At 32.3% G+C, this 15,875-nt stretch overlaps 1 protein-coding gene and 1 long non-coding RNA gene across 2 annotated transcripts in view; both read left to right on the top strand.

Moving 5' to 3' along the window:
• Nucleotides 1–11,293, top strand: part of LOC139498235 (glutathione S-transferase 1-like) — a 21,680-nt gene extending 10,387 nt beyond the window's left edge. The window contains exon 5 of the mRNA XM_071286604.1: nt 10,805–11,293. Within this exon, the coding sequence (XP_071142705.1) occupies nt 10,805–10,979 (175 nt within the window). The 3' untranslated portion in view covers nt 10,980–11,293. The remainder of the gene's footprint in view (nt 1–10,804) is intronic.
• LOC139498233 (uncharacterized) lies at nt 4,308–9,224 on the top strand. The gene is made up of 3 exons (XR_011657860.1): nt 4,308–5,003; nt 7,664–7,751; nt 8,447–9,224. It is a non-coding gene; the product is annotated as an uncharacterized lncRNA (long non-coding RNA).
• Nucleotides 11,294–15,875: the final 4,582 nt, after the last annotated feature.

Below are 15,875 nucleotides of genomic sequence, written 5' to 3'. Positions count from 1 at the left end.
ATTACACACCAATCAAAACGCAAACAATATGGGAAAAGATAACATTTTAACCTACACAATATATGAATAAGGTATACACTTTTGAAATCTAAATTATATGAAAAGGGTGGGGTAACAGAAAACCAGCGGCAACGACACCCCTTATTTAATGGAGACATGTAGTTGGAACCCCCTTTATCATGGCTGGATCCGCCCATGATTTTACATGTAAATCAAGCCCCGGGTATTTGTTGGCATAACGGAAACCACGAAAGGGGGGGGGGGGCTAATTAAAAGCACGAGGAATTATAAATATACAATTCAACAGGGGTAGAGTGCATCGAGGAATGGGAATTAAAATTGTCTCTTCACGATGATCGAAAAAAGTATCTTGCACGTTATTTTCATCATCTTGTCTGAAACACTCTGAATAATGAGCTTCAAGGCGAAAACAAGGCATGTGAAATACTAATAACATACACTTCTTTTTTTATACGTTGTATGGACAAACCCATAAATCCCTCAACAAAAATTGCTTGATTCATGTCATATCAAATAAATTACAGCGCGGAAAGGTAACTTTAATTTAATATCAAAACTAAATTTTTGTTATATTTTTCAATAAATTTATAAATCTTAATTAGGCATGCGTTGCGTGAGTTCCATTTCATGAGACCTACACAGATTTCTATAAAACAAATCAAAAATTATAAATACAGTTTTTCAATTCTTTCCGGCATAGATAAACAAAAAAATATGTATATAATCTATATACGATTTGGTTGAATTATTTCACTTCATTTTAATGATAAATCCTTTAGTTCTTAAATTTTTAATTAAAATGAATTGATCATTTTGATATCTAACGATAAACTTTTTAAATTGAAGTGACATGGTCAGTAACCTAATTAGTTGCATGGCTGATTACCATCTTACAGGTGACCCAGTAATTTTCCATATGACAGTAGCGTGTACCCTCGGGGTTATATCGGGGTGTGTATAACTTATTTTCTGGGGAACATCCTGTCCACGTGTAGTACTTAGCATATATTGCAACAGATGACATTAAACACATCGGAGGCAATTTCATGTTCGACCACACAAAATATTTCACAAAAAAGATATGATAAAATCAAAAGAAAAAGATAAAGAAATATTAACAAATAAAGGTGGAATTGAGTAAACGGGGATTCGTGTTTTTATGAGATTATTTTCAGTGGACAACAACAAATGGAAATTTTTAACGACCTTGTGTGACCTATAGTTGTTAATGTTTGTGTCATTTTGGTCTTTTGTGGATAGTTGTCTCATTGGCAATCATAGTACCACATCTTTTTGACTGGCTATATACATGATATAATATATAGCACTTACACGGTCGGTCCAGTGGACATATTTCATACTAGATAAACTTATACAGTAATTCTTTTTATATATATGAAAATTATTGTCCGATCTGATACACGTACCTATAATGTACAGAATTTTGAACAGCTTCAAATATATGGGGTCCGTAGAAACACCGCAAAGGACCTCCTTAGTGCACTAAGAACAAAAATGTGCACTAAGGACCTACTCCTTTCATAATTTTAAATTATATTTTTTCTAATGTTTTCTCGACACGTGCCTCAAAAAGTTGATTGTCACCTTTAGTATAATCGATAGCAATTCATGTTCGCTCAACCTTGGCCCGTGAATAATCTACTAGTATACTGATTAAACATGTATATGGTATTTCAAATTGTTCTCTATTTTTTTTTTTCATTTGTTTGTTTTTGCCGTATTTATTCTGTCTGCTATATTTTTTACTTCTAAATTAATAGCGTATTTTCAACTCTTTTCAGTTTGGGATTTTTCATCCTTTTAATTTTAAAAAGACAAATAATTGTGAACACTTCACGGAAAAGTGAGGATTGATATTTGGTTGCTTAACGTCCAGTTGCCAATACTTCATTCATTTTTCTAATGTTAAGAACTATGCCATTTATCAATATTTCGATTTGAGCGTTACTGATGAGTCTTGTGTAGACGAAACGCGCGTCTGGCGTACTAAATTATAATCCTGGTACTTTTGATAACTATCACAGCAATGTTTTTAAACATGTTTAGGAAAGGAACATATTTCTGATTCGATGTTTATATACAAATGCATTACAAGTATAAATATGTATAGGTTGATGTTTAGTCCCTTCGATGTTTTAGACTGTAAATAAATTATGACCAATTTATTTCTGACATCTTCTTCATTTTTAACTTTTGTGGATAGGTGTTTCATTGACAGCCGTACCACATCTCCTTTCGCTTATTTTTGTTGTATATATTTTTTAATTCACTTTCCTTGTCTTTTAAAATATATTTATTCCATTTTTTTTATTTGATGCCGAAAATAAGAATACGAAGTTATTTGTTAAATGCTATAAATAAGCGAAGTAAAACAACCGTTAATAATTATGTATATGAGCATTATATCTATTTATAAAATATTTTAAATACAAGCAGACATACCATTTGTGACACCAATTTCATTCATTTCCAAATCTTAAAATCATACATTTCCGTTCTTTAGCGTTTCTTAATAATGGCAGAACGGGCTTAAGAGTCATATGATTAAGTTAACTAAATAATTTAGTTTTCCCACATCATTAGCGGATTTAGGGGGTTAAAGCGAGCCCCCACCCCCGGTTGAAAATCTTAAAATATTTTTTGTATTAACCATTTCTTGTTTTAATGTTATCTTTACTATAATTTGAATATCTAGCACTGAATAGGGTGACACGTTGTCACTACACTTCTTTAAATATACACAAGTCATAATAACATTGGCCAGAGGGTAACTTGATAATTAGAGGACCAAAGGATTTAATTAAGACAATCCAAGGCTGCTATCTCTATATTTTATTATATATATCTTTAGTAGCCTCCCTTAGAGTGATACAACAATTGCAAATTGGGTAGATACGATCTGTAATCAAATAATTAACCTTATAAAATTAATACTTAAAATTTTATTTAGAGTAACCATATGCCGGATGAACAAAAAGTGTGCCATTTATTGAAAAACATATGGTTTGGTATAACATGAAAACTTCTCTAGTGTTTTAAACATTTCTCACATAACCCCTCCCCCAAACCCCCACTTCAAGCTCTGGATCCGCGCCTGCCCATAGTGCTTATTACATTATAAAATAAAATGGTATTCATCTTCAATTGTTGAAATAAAGATGAATTGTTAAAAAAAGCATTGACACCAGTTTAAAGTTATCGTTCATAGAAGACAGTTATGATTTATTCTATAATTCTCTTTTTAAAACGTAATATAATTTTACCTCTTGGAGTTTTTCTATATGTTACTTCTGTAATCGGATTTTGAAGAACCCCATGGACACCACATACTCTCAAATGTCTTTCAAGGAATAATGATAGTATGTAAACTCTTGTGTTGTTAGTAAGGAAATGAAATATCAAAAGCATTTGTTTCTCAATTTTTATCTCAAAATAGGGTTCTTTAAATAAAAAAAAAAGCTTGCATAGCAATTTCCTTAAAAACTAAATATATATAACAAAGGCAAAGTTTTAAAACACAAAATTTATTTTTTATTTTTCTTTCATAAACTTGAATTTATACCACGCTAAACCGTTAGGTTAACAACCATTGATTAATCAATAAGTAACGATCAAAAGACAATTGTTTATTGGATTAGGTTGATTGAACATGATGATTCGGGAATCTGCAATAAACCGTTGGTCACGTGGCGAGTGGCAGGCGTTGATTAAAAAGTCATTTAACTTCAAAATTACAAAATCTATTGATACCTAACTTTATAGATTTGAGGTATTTAATCATATCCTCTTATATTCATGTTCGCTGTGATCTTAAAACATCGTTTTAGTGTCCTTAATGCAAAAACTTTCTTCTTAGTGCACTAAGAAGTCTTTTGCGGTATTTCTACACACCGAAATATATGGCCTTATTATTGGTAATATACCATATTAGTGTCGCTAATGGCTTAACGTGTTACCAAATTAAAAAGAAGAAATAGGCTCAAAACCGCATTTTTAACTTTAGATTTTTTTTCAATCCCAAAATAGAGAAGAGGTCCGGTATACAGACTTATTAAAAAGTCCAGATGAGAAGTTTAACTTGCTTTTCTATTCCCGGCACTTTTAACTTAACGCATGCAAAAAAAAAAATGCAGTACCTGGTTACAGTTGCGCATTGACAAATTATAATCTTTCGATTAAATGATCTTAAATCTATATGGTCTTTATTTTAAAAGTTATAAAATCTAAATGTAAAGTGATCTAAAATGTTCAATATTAATGAGTATTTTCGCTGTGAAATGAATCTAAGGTCGTCTAAAAGTGTATACATGTGTATTTGACCCGACTACTGACTACATAGTAAACTATTCATTATGTACCTATAAGGGGGGTCTGAGCGGGACTCGGGATTGTCGAGGCGTATTTTTTGTAAACGTGACACATGAAAGTCAAATTATGAGGGAGGGTAGGAGGGGTACTGATCCCGAAATCCCGAGCTTAAAAACACGAAATCCCGAAATCCCGGGCTTAAAAAACACGAAATCCAGAGGTCCCGAAATTCGAAAAAAGAATTATCGTATCCCGAAAGGGTCAATCCCGAAATCCAGAGCTTAAAAACACCCGATCCCGCAGTCCCGATAAAGGTCCTATCCTCCCTCAAATTATTGTGCCGTGAAAACGCGAAATGAAGTTTAGCGGGACATGGGAAATTACAAAAGTAGCAGAATTGTTCACTTACATAGTGTACGCGGGATGGCATCATGCGAGAATCTAAAAAAATAAGTAGTAACTAAGCGGGATCCGTGAACAGAACCCCCAATGAGACCCCCATTAGTTGTGGCTTATTTTGGTCTTTTTAGTTAGTTTCTTTCCCCTACATTACTTGACCGTTTTTGTAAAACAACAGCACTCGATGTCTGACAGTATTTTACCAAGAAATGCACAAAATATTCAAAAAGAAGGCCTAGAAAATTTAAATATTGGTATGCACACATACTCCCCTATCAGCACAGACAATTATATTTTTGTAAAGGCGCCAAACTCGTTTCTAATATTTATAATAGAACCGAAAAGAAAATGGAAATGGAAATGGGGAATGTATCAAAGAGATAACAACATGACCAAAGAGCAGATAACAGCCATAGGTCACCGATGGGTCTTCATTGCAACGAGAAAATCCCGCAACCTGAGACTGGGGTGGATCTAGTCATATAAAGGAGGGGTTCCTAACCCAGGACAATTTTTTTTTTTGGGGGGGGGGGGGGGGGGTGTCCAACTACATGTCCCCATTCAAATGCATTGATCGTCCAATAAAGAAAGGGGGGGTTCCAACATGTCCAACCTTCAGCCCCCCCCCCCCCCCCCCTGGATCCGTGCCTGTGAGACATGCTTTAGCTTGCCATTAAACAAAAATGTATATTAGTTGAGTGATAATGGACGTCATACTAAACTCTTCAATATAAAAAAAAGAAACTAAAATAAAAATCATACAAAGGTCACAAAGGCCATAACTTCTGGCTCCTGAATTAGGAAAAGTGCAATTATATAAATCATCTCACATCTTTGTGCATTTCTTGAAATTGGTCATATTAATAAATGCATGCAATATTTTCAGAAAATTTCAATATATAGGCTTTTAAAAGTCAATCTTGTGCATGATTATCAATGATTATACTCGCACAAATTAACACATGTGGTTCTCAAAACTCAGAGGTGTCTATGCTATTTATGACAACATTTTAATCAAGTATAAATTTACAAAATATGTTAAGAACTATATGATTTTTAGGTTTTTAAGCATAGATATAGTAGGTCAGGATCTGCGAACTCTCACTGACTGACTGAGCACATGAATTCAACACTAGTTTTTTGGTGATGTTGGTGTTGCTTAGTGTTTTGTTTTTCTTTTCTGCATCTTATGTTTTGCCTTGGCATTGTCAGTTTCTCTTTCATTGCCTTTGGTGTTTTTTGTTATGTTAAATAACAAGTCACAAGAGAGAAAAAACAAAAAAAAATATGTGAAAAAATGGCTTAGTTCAGTATATATTAAGGACAGAGATAACAAATAGCTAAATAAGAAAAAAGAAAAAAGAAAATTCCTTTTCTATGTACAGTCAATTGTCTGATAATCTAGAAGATAGCCTGATTTGGTCTAATTCTCCTGAATTCTAGCAGGTACTGTATTCCAACTTTTTTAATTCAAACAAACCATGTCTTAGATAGTCTTGGAATTAGAATACATTAATCATAAAATTTTCATAATACTTTGGTGAATTATCTATTGATATAATCATGATAATTAACATGATTAAGCTCCTTTTTAATTTTTAGGGATTTTAAATTTTTAATATAAAGTTAGGGATTTTATTCATAAAAGGGGGGATTTTTCCAGTACGTATACTATTAATAATGCTTTGAGCAATTTTCATGAAACTTGGTGAATTATTTTTGTATAACATAAACATGATAATTTTCCTTTTAATTTAAAAAAAAATCTGATTTATGTCATTGTACTATCATGACTTGGGATTAGGATAGTCTCAAGAATGCTTTCACAAATTTTTATGAAACTTTGGTGAATTGTTTTTATATCTTGACAAACTCCCTTTTTATTGTTATGACCCAAAGTGGAGGGGGCATAATGTTTAACACTTGTCAGATCGTTTGTCTGTCTGTCCCAAAGTTGTTTTTTGTTCTCTTACAGTACTTTAGTTTGCCTCAACCAAATTCAATTAAACTTTTACAAAAGCTTGTTATCACAATTCTCATATCAAGTTTGAATTTTGGTGATGTCAGTGTTACTGTACTAGAGTATCAGAGTTATGCCCCTTTAGAAATGGGGAAAATATGCTGAATTTTTGGTTTCCTGTTCTCTAAAATTTAGTTTGTCTCAACCAAATGTTATGAAATCAATACACAATGCTTATCATCACAAAATACAGATTAAGTTTGAATTTTGTTAGTGTCTCTTTTACTAAATTCTATAGTTATGTTCTTTAAAAATGGAAAAAAATGTTTCGGCCTTCTAACTTAAGTTTCCCTCAACCAAATTTTATTAAACTTTAAAAAAATACTTTTTATCACAATTTTAATCAGATCAATTTCAAATTTTGGTAGTAAAACTTTTACCGTTCTTCAGTTATGTTCCTTTAAAACTTTGAATAATATGCTAGCTGGAGTATCATTCCCTATTTATCATGTATATTTTTTTATAAGATGCAGAGTTAAGGAACTTTAGTTGTTGCAAAGTTATTTTAAAATTGTCCATTTTCAAAAACTTTGAAAGGTTTTAGAAATTTATAGATTTGTTAAAAAAATCACAGCCTTAAACTTATAGTCACTTGAGATATATATCTATAAATGGAGCCAAATTATATACATGTTTTATGTCAATAAATACCACTGTTTGTGCATGTTTTTTTTTTTTTTGGAGGGCAGGGGTCTTATTTGCACAGTGCTCATAGTTTTTTAGTCGATCATTAAAATTCATTTAAAGCTTAAAGACCAGCTATAAGGGCAAGAAGCTTATCGAGCACTCATGGTTTAGATTTTTATTAAACACACATTAATATACATAATGTACATTAAACAGAAAAAAATATTGATGCAATATGTCATTCAACTTTTACTCTTTTATGTATAGGACAAGAACTATAGAAGATACAGAGAAATTATATACAGCAGAAATGATAGGCAATGTAAAATTTGCAGAAGCCAACTAAACCTAAATGGTAAGGCACCTTTTAATTTTAAAAAAGTTATTGAACTTGAAAGATGATTACTAGTATCATGATTACTATAAAATTTAAAAGATGTGGTATATTAAATATGAAAACTATCATGGCTTTGAGAAAGCAATTGTAGGCCTGTTACGACCTTCAATAATGAGAAAATCCATACCCTGTACTATAGTCAAAGTAGGCAGCTATAAAAGACCTAAAGATGAAACATTGAAACAATCCAAACTGTAAAACTAATCATGGTAATTGCCTAGTTTATAACAAAATAAATTACAAAAAATAAATATGACCGGTATGAAACAACAACAACAACAACCACTAACTTTTAGTGTCAGACTAAACTGACAAAAGCTACAGGCTCTGAACTTTGGACAGGCACAATAGGAATATGGCAAGGTTATATAAAAATAAGATGTGGTATGATTGCCAATAAGACAACTCTCCACCAGACAACCAATTATGTAAATTTCCTGCAAACACGGACTTGACTTCTGTAAATCAACTAATTTTTCGTGAATACTTTATTTGGCATTTTATACTTTCTAGTCTACATCGCAGTTATTTATTTTTCTCGAGTTCAAGTTTACTTAATGTATTTTAATAAGGAAAGATACACATGAAAAACATTTATTGCTGTTTCTCTCTCCATTTATAACATTTTATTTGTTTATTTTGTGTATTTATAGGTGATCAGACATCTTGGTTTTCATGATCAATAGGTCATTACTGAAGAGGAAACTTATAGTTGAAATTTATTTACATAGTGCATAATTGGATTAATTTGAAATGGAATGTGTGCTTTCCTGCAAAAAAGAAATAGGAAATTTCAACATTATCACATGATAATGACCATAAACAAAATGGAGTTCTATCATAGATACACAAAAACACTATTGCATAAAAGCAACAACATATCTTAATCAAAAGAAAGGAGAATGCTGAACAAATACTATTTTGTTGTTGAAAAAAGGAACACCAGTTTTATCCACTCATTTACATCGCTCCCTCATATCAAATATACAGAAGAAGATCATTGAAGAACAATTTGCAAAAATGATTTCTCTTAGAATTGAAGGGAATTGTTTAGTGAATGGAATAATGTATTCACTGAATTCTTACGTAGTGGATTGAATAACTGTACACAAGCTGAAACAGAAGAAATTCTAATTTAAAATAACACGAAAAGTGTTTATTTTATTATTTAATCTGCAAATATATAAACAAATTCTTTAGAACACTACAAATGGTATGACATTCAAATTGGTTGCTTATTAATGTATCGCATTGAAACAATTACAAAGAAAATAGAAGCATTTGCTCCAAAAAAAATTATAAATCAAAGTTAAATTTATAAAAAAAGTATAAACAATACCTAGATCTAAACAGTCAGACTGTATTATTTTCAATGTCATTAAAATGTTGAGTCAAACATTTATTAAAGTTTTAAATATCATTTGCATCAATTATACAGTCTTGTAATAATTATATTCATACTGTTTGTATACATGGTGTAGTGAAGAAATGTTCAACAAGTAAAAATAAGAGAAAACATTTCCTTAAGGGAAATTTGATCTTCAGAAATTTCCTTAGAGGAAATTTGAAGAACAATGATTTCCCTAGAGGAAATTTGTTGTCTTGAATTTTCCTCCAAGGAAAAGTGTTTGTCAAAAATTTCCTCACAGGAAAAAGTATTTCCTCCAAGGAAAATTTGAAGCTACAAATTTCCTCACAGGAAAAAGTATTTCCTCCAAGGAAAATTTGAAGCTGCAAATTTCCTCAAAGGAAAAAGAATTTCCTCTAAGGAAAAAGAATTTCCTCTAAGGAAATAGAATTTCCTCAAAGGAAATAATTATGCAGCAAATTCCCTAAGGGAAATCGTTTTCCCTTGAGGAAAAAACAATTTCCCTTGAGGAAAAATCTTTTTCCTTCAGGGAAATTTGATTTCCCTTGAGGAAAAGTACTTTTCCTCTGAGGAAATTGTTGAAAAAAGGGGCATAACTTTTTCAACAGTGGTGCTAGATCCAAAAAATTTTAGGACAACTATCAGGGAACCAATACCAACCAAGTTATCAACTTTGTTTTGACTTAACTCCAAAAATTAAGGTGACAACTTTTGCACTCAGCGGAATTGCAAACTTGTCCCGGAGACTGTTTAAGGTAACATTTATCACTTTTTATGGGGAAATATCAAGAAATATATTACTGTTATATAAATGTTGATAATTATACAATTAAAGAATAGAGATGGGAAACAGGGTACTGTATGTGTCAAAAAGACAAGACAAAAGAACAGAAAACACCACAAGGCCACCAATTAGTCTTCAACTCACCGAGGAAAATACCACACACAGCGGGTTTTAGATGGCCCCCTGAACAACGATCTATAATTGTTTAGCAAAATGAACGCCACATTAATTCAAAAACATACAAATGAACCAAATTAAAAATAAAAACACAAGACTAACAAAATCTAGAGATTTCCGCAAAAATGCGACTGGGTTAATGTTGAAAATGGCAGAAAAACAAACTCTCTGGAACAAGCTTATACATTATACATCATTATAAAGGCAAACTGTACTTTTGTTTTTTAAGGTAACTTCGTATTTTATTTCCCTCTTTTATATACGACGGTCACTGGTGAGTCTTTAATAGTCAAAACGTGAGTCTGGAGTACACAATTTTAATTCTGGTGTCTATAAATTTATTTCACCCGTGTACGTTTTTTAATGTAAATTCGTATTTTATTTCCTCCTTTTATATATACGACGGTCACTGGTAAGTCTTTAATAGTCAAAACGTGAGTCTGGAGTACACAATTTTAATTCTGGTGTCTATAAATTTATTTCACCCGTGTACGTTGACAAAGTATGGGGATATTCAATTATACAGATATAGATTACACTCCACATGTTGTGCTTTAATTGAGAAAAGCAGTGGACCCTTTGATCTAGTGACACTTAGTATTTAAGGAAAGTTTTACAAAACTGATCATGAAAAAATGGTCAAGGAAAATGATGTAATTCTCTTCTTGTTTTATCTTTGTAGCTTTCACTTGCAGACGTTGCTTTCTTTGATATGGTTGACAAAATAACCGAGGGTAAAGGTATGGGTGCAGATTTATACAAAGACTTTGCCGAAATCAAAACGTTTTACGAAAACGTGCAGAAATTGCCGAACATGCAAAAATATTTAGAGAAGCGACAACCATCTGACATGTAAATGTAGCATTACTCATCATCTTCATTGTATATGTGCATATATGTATTTTGTATGTGTATTTAAACCTAAACATGGTTCAGGAACAACGGACTAATTTATGCGATCAAATTGAAACGGACCTTTACATTGTATTCACTAGATTAAGTACGTACTTTTTGTACTTATTTATTTAAAGAAATTGGATACTCTTTACATTGTTTTACATTTATAGAACGTTCACTTTATTCCTTTTTTATTTTATAGTTATTGAAATGTTTACTCTCTCTCTGTTTACAAATTGCAATTTATTGAATTAAAAAATTACTATGACAAAACTGTTTTATTGAATTGTTTTTATCAATTGAAGCACATTGTACATGTAGTGGGAGTTTTTGCACACAAAAATACACACACGTTCACCATGCCAAGAAATTGCCTCCGTTGAAATTCTGCAAACACCCCATAGAGCAAATTACATGGATGATTAATATTGACCATTTGGTATATGGCTGTGTTCTAAGCGACACGTACATGAAGGTCATAAATTAATTCCTTCAATGAAATCAAATCTTTAGCTACTAATGACTGCCGTAGGGGGTCGACCGGAATTTTTAGCGAGGATATCTTGGCATGGAGTAACAGATAGAAAACTCAGGGTTAGAATTCATAGAACAGAAAAGGGGCAGTGGCAAATATTTCATGTATATTTGAACACGGAGAGAATTTACCTGCACCTTTTGCCAAAAAAAACCCTTTCTTTTTCTTATTTGTGCCTTCCGACTTTATGTTTTGAATTGTAGTTTCACTTTCCATATTTGGTATTTATTCAAATGTAAGCTCCACATGGTAAAAATCACGTGATGCAGGAATATAATATCTTGGAGTTAGACTATTTCTTTCTTTTCGGGCGGAGACTCCAAGCAAACAACATGCATGTGTATAACGGCACTGTAGAATTTCCTATTAAATAAAGAAAGTTGCCGGTCCGGTACATGAATAGATTGGTTAGAAAGCAAGGTTTTAATTTTAAGTAGATTCGAAAGCTTAATTCGAGGGTTGAAAATAGAGAGCCCAAATAAAAGGGGGGGTTCCACAGGGAATATTTGTATCTTATGAACTCTATATTTGAAACGGGTTTTTTTTTATGTAATTAAAAAAGAGAAAAAAAATATAGGACAAATTGTGATTGGTCTTTCTTCCTTTCTCCCATGCCAAAAAATTGCCTCCGTTGAAATTCTGCAAACACCCCATAGAGCAAATTACATGGATGATTAATATTGACCATTTGGTATAATGGCTGTGTTCTAAGCGACACGTACATGGAGGTCATAAATTAATTCCTTCAATGGAATCAAATCTTTAGCTACTAATGACTGCCGTAGGGGGTCGACCGGAATTTTTAGCGAGGATTTCTTGGCATGCACATATACATGTAGCTTGTCTGACATGTTTGTCTCCTAATGATAATATGACCTATAGATCAATTATGTTCACGAAAAATAGGATTCTCCTTTTCATTAAAATTAGATATCTTTAAACAAATCAAATACAGCGTAAAATATATTCTTTGTATTACGCGGTCAGCTGTAAAAGATGTCCACTGTATGCTCGCCACCATAGTCCAAAGGATATAGAAGTAATGAACAGATATAGGTCACCATAATGCTTTTAACAATGGGCAAAACCCATATCGCATAGCAAGATGTAATGCCCCAAAATGGAAAAGTGACAAGAATTCAAATAAAAAAAACTAACCAACTGATTTATGAAAAATACAGTAAAAGAAATAAAATATATAAAAAAAGTGTGGTACGACTGCCAATGAGACAACTTGGTCCCATCTTTGTAGTCTGTGTTGTTTTAACACAATAAAGGAAATACAAAATTGAAATAAAAAGATTTAGTATGATTGCCAATGAGACAACTTTCCAGCAGAGTCCAAATACCAAAAAAGTAAACAACTATATGTAGGTCACTACGACATTAAGCAATGATTGAAACCCATACAACATAACAAGCTACCCAGTGTCCCGACATGTCAAAGTGAATGAAAACAATCCAAATGAGAGACAAAAACTAACCGCCTTATGTTCTAAGAATATAATAAAAAAAAAAATGAATAACAAATGAGGTATGATTACCGATGAGTCAACTCTCAAGAAGAGACCCAATGGCATAGAAGTTCACACTTTTAGATCACCGGACAGTCTTCAACAATGAACAAAACCCATATCACCGTGGCATAGCCAGATATATAGTGCACCTAAATGGGAAAATGAAAACAACGCTAAAACTAACCTCCTGATATATAAAACAACACAATAAACGAAATACAATAAGAAAATAAGATGATTTGGTAGGATTGCCAATGAGACAGTTCTCCATCAGACTCCAAATTAATGCGTACAAATAAACAACCAACAGTCATCTTACGGCCTTCAACACTGATCACAATGAAGTCATTTCAAACTAAGATAACTAACTGCCTGATTTATGAACAAAACAATCAATGAAATACATGTACCAGACAACATTCAGAAAATTTGGTAGAATTGCTATAAAGGAAAATTAATTCTCCATAGACCAAATTACGTAGAAATACAAAAATGATCTACAACAACAAACAACAATCATGAAATTACAGGACTGGGGTTGATCGTTAGCACTCATTTCGACCTTCAACATCTTTGCGCGACCATTATAGTAGGGTGCCCAGTATAGAAAAAGACGTCTAGTTAGCGAGTTTAAGTTAACGGATAACACACGGCTATATTTATATGCAAACTATCGGAAAATCATTATATTTTCCAATTATGAATGTCGTCGTAAGCCACCGTGGTCACGTTTTTCAAAATTTTGTGGTTTCTTAGGGAACCCATAAATACCTCCTCATACAGATCGTCTTCAACACGAAAAATAAAAGTATTGCTTTCTGTGTTATTTGTTCAAACAATACTTATCATTTAGTTTAAAAATTAAATTTATAATATAACGAAAGCTAAAAAGATTTATGTAATTTAAGAGCAAGTATTTCATGATTTTAGTAACTACTAAGACTATTTTTTTTAGCTGAAATTTACCACATTTTGAACATTTTTTTATTGCACCTTACTTTCACGGGATTTTTACTCTGTTTACATCAAGACATGGTTCATATGTATGCCAAATATCTTTCGTGTAATGTTATTCAGTGAAAAGAAAAAAAGCTATTTAAAACACAAATTTAGTGATAATTCTGCCTTGATTCAAACACGCCTTTTCTCGTGCCGTTAATCGTTTTGTAGCTCACACTATCATTATCTAGAACAATTGTTACTAACTTCATTTCTCTTTTTCGCTTTTAGTATGGTCGATTTGTATGTTTAGAATACTCTAGTTAGTTTGAAGATCGTTGTTTTGTTTTAGGAAATATTTTTTTTGTTGTTTTTAAACTTTAATTGTTTTTTTTTTTAATTGATAGTTTTGTTATAATTGTAATATACAAGTCAAAGCCTTCGTTCACGTCTTATACCCGGAATATGGCACACATTCACAGTCCTGTTAAACTATGCCCACCAAGTCCTAAATGAAGTAGGAATGAAATAAGTGTGTTATATGTCAGACTTCTTCTACTGAATTTCTTATTATTATGCGAGGAATTAACACAAACAAAAGCTTTATCGAGGCTCTGGGAGCACTGAAAGATTATGTATATTTTAGCATATTGCATGATGCTTCAGATCTAGACCATCTTCGTACTGATGATTACAAAATATTGTACCACAACTCTTGCTATAAATCTTACACTAGCAGCCACAACTACAGTGATTTTAAAGTTGAATTAAGTTCTTGTTCGTCTGTAAAAGTGTTTCAGGTCATATATAGAAGGTCGTCAAATTTCCGACTGGAAAAAGTCTTTTTGAGTCGGTGAGAAGCAGCAGGCCTTAATCCGTTTTCTGGGCGAATCGATTGTTCAGCATCATGGTAGATAAACAGTTACTATGATACATGAGGAAGTCATTTATCTAGCTAGCACTTCCAAGGACCCTTAATATGCTCAGAAGAAGTATTCAGGTTTTAAGAATTATTTTGTACGCCCGATGAAGTAGATACCCGCATGATTTTACATGCTATTCATGTTCGGTGTGAAAGACATCAAAGGTAGGATAATGATAAAGTCACAAGATACAGATGTTCTGATCTTAAGCGTTCATTACTTCCCCTCCATGCAGCATACGCATGAGCTATGGTTTCAAACAGGCACTTTAACTTGTACACAAGAAATATGTAAAAGTCTCGCGTTTGCTATCTGCCATTTTACCACTCGCACATGTTTTAACATGATGTGATACAACGTCGTCCTTGTTTATGATCTGTAAGCGCACTGTATTTTAGTCTTGAAGGACAACCCAGATGATTTTTTCCCATTTGTCAAACCTTTCTTATTGTGACATCGATGAATCTATAGATACAGCTCGAGATCTAGTTGTTACGTTAAATGATCTCAAGTCAAAACTTAAAATAGATCATTTTGACCTAAACAAATTGAGCGTAAAATTGGCTAAAATTGTCGCTCTATGGTCGGGTTGTTGTCTCTTTAGTTCATTCCCCATTTCATTTCCATTCCAATTTTACAATTTAAAATTTCTCCCTTGTCAAACTTCTTCCTTTTAAAACTACTTTTAAACAATATGTTATTAGTATAAGAGCTTCACTCCAGACATAAATGTGATGTCTTCCCATATAGCAAAACTATCCTACATTCTCCTCTTCAGTTCGGATGGGAAAAGAAGAATGACTTGTTCCATTCTTTCTCGAAGGTCATATGTCATATGAATTTTATGCAAGATTTAGTTTTCATTTGCTTCTAACAAAATCTATCATTTACAGATTTATGCCCATGTCAGGCAAATGAGAAATTAAGCAGTCCATAATCTT

Source organism: Mytilus edulis, chromosome 12, assembly GCF_963676685.1.
Source record: "Mytilus edulis chromosome 12, xbMytEdul2.2, whole genome shotgun sequence".
Lineage (NCBI taxonomy): Eukaryota > Metazoa > Mollusca > Bivalvia > Mytilida > Mytilidae > Mytilus > Mytilus edulis.
Note: the sequence above shows the minus strand (reverse complement) of the source record. Positions and strands in the feature narration are given on the sequence as shown.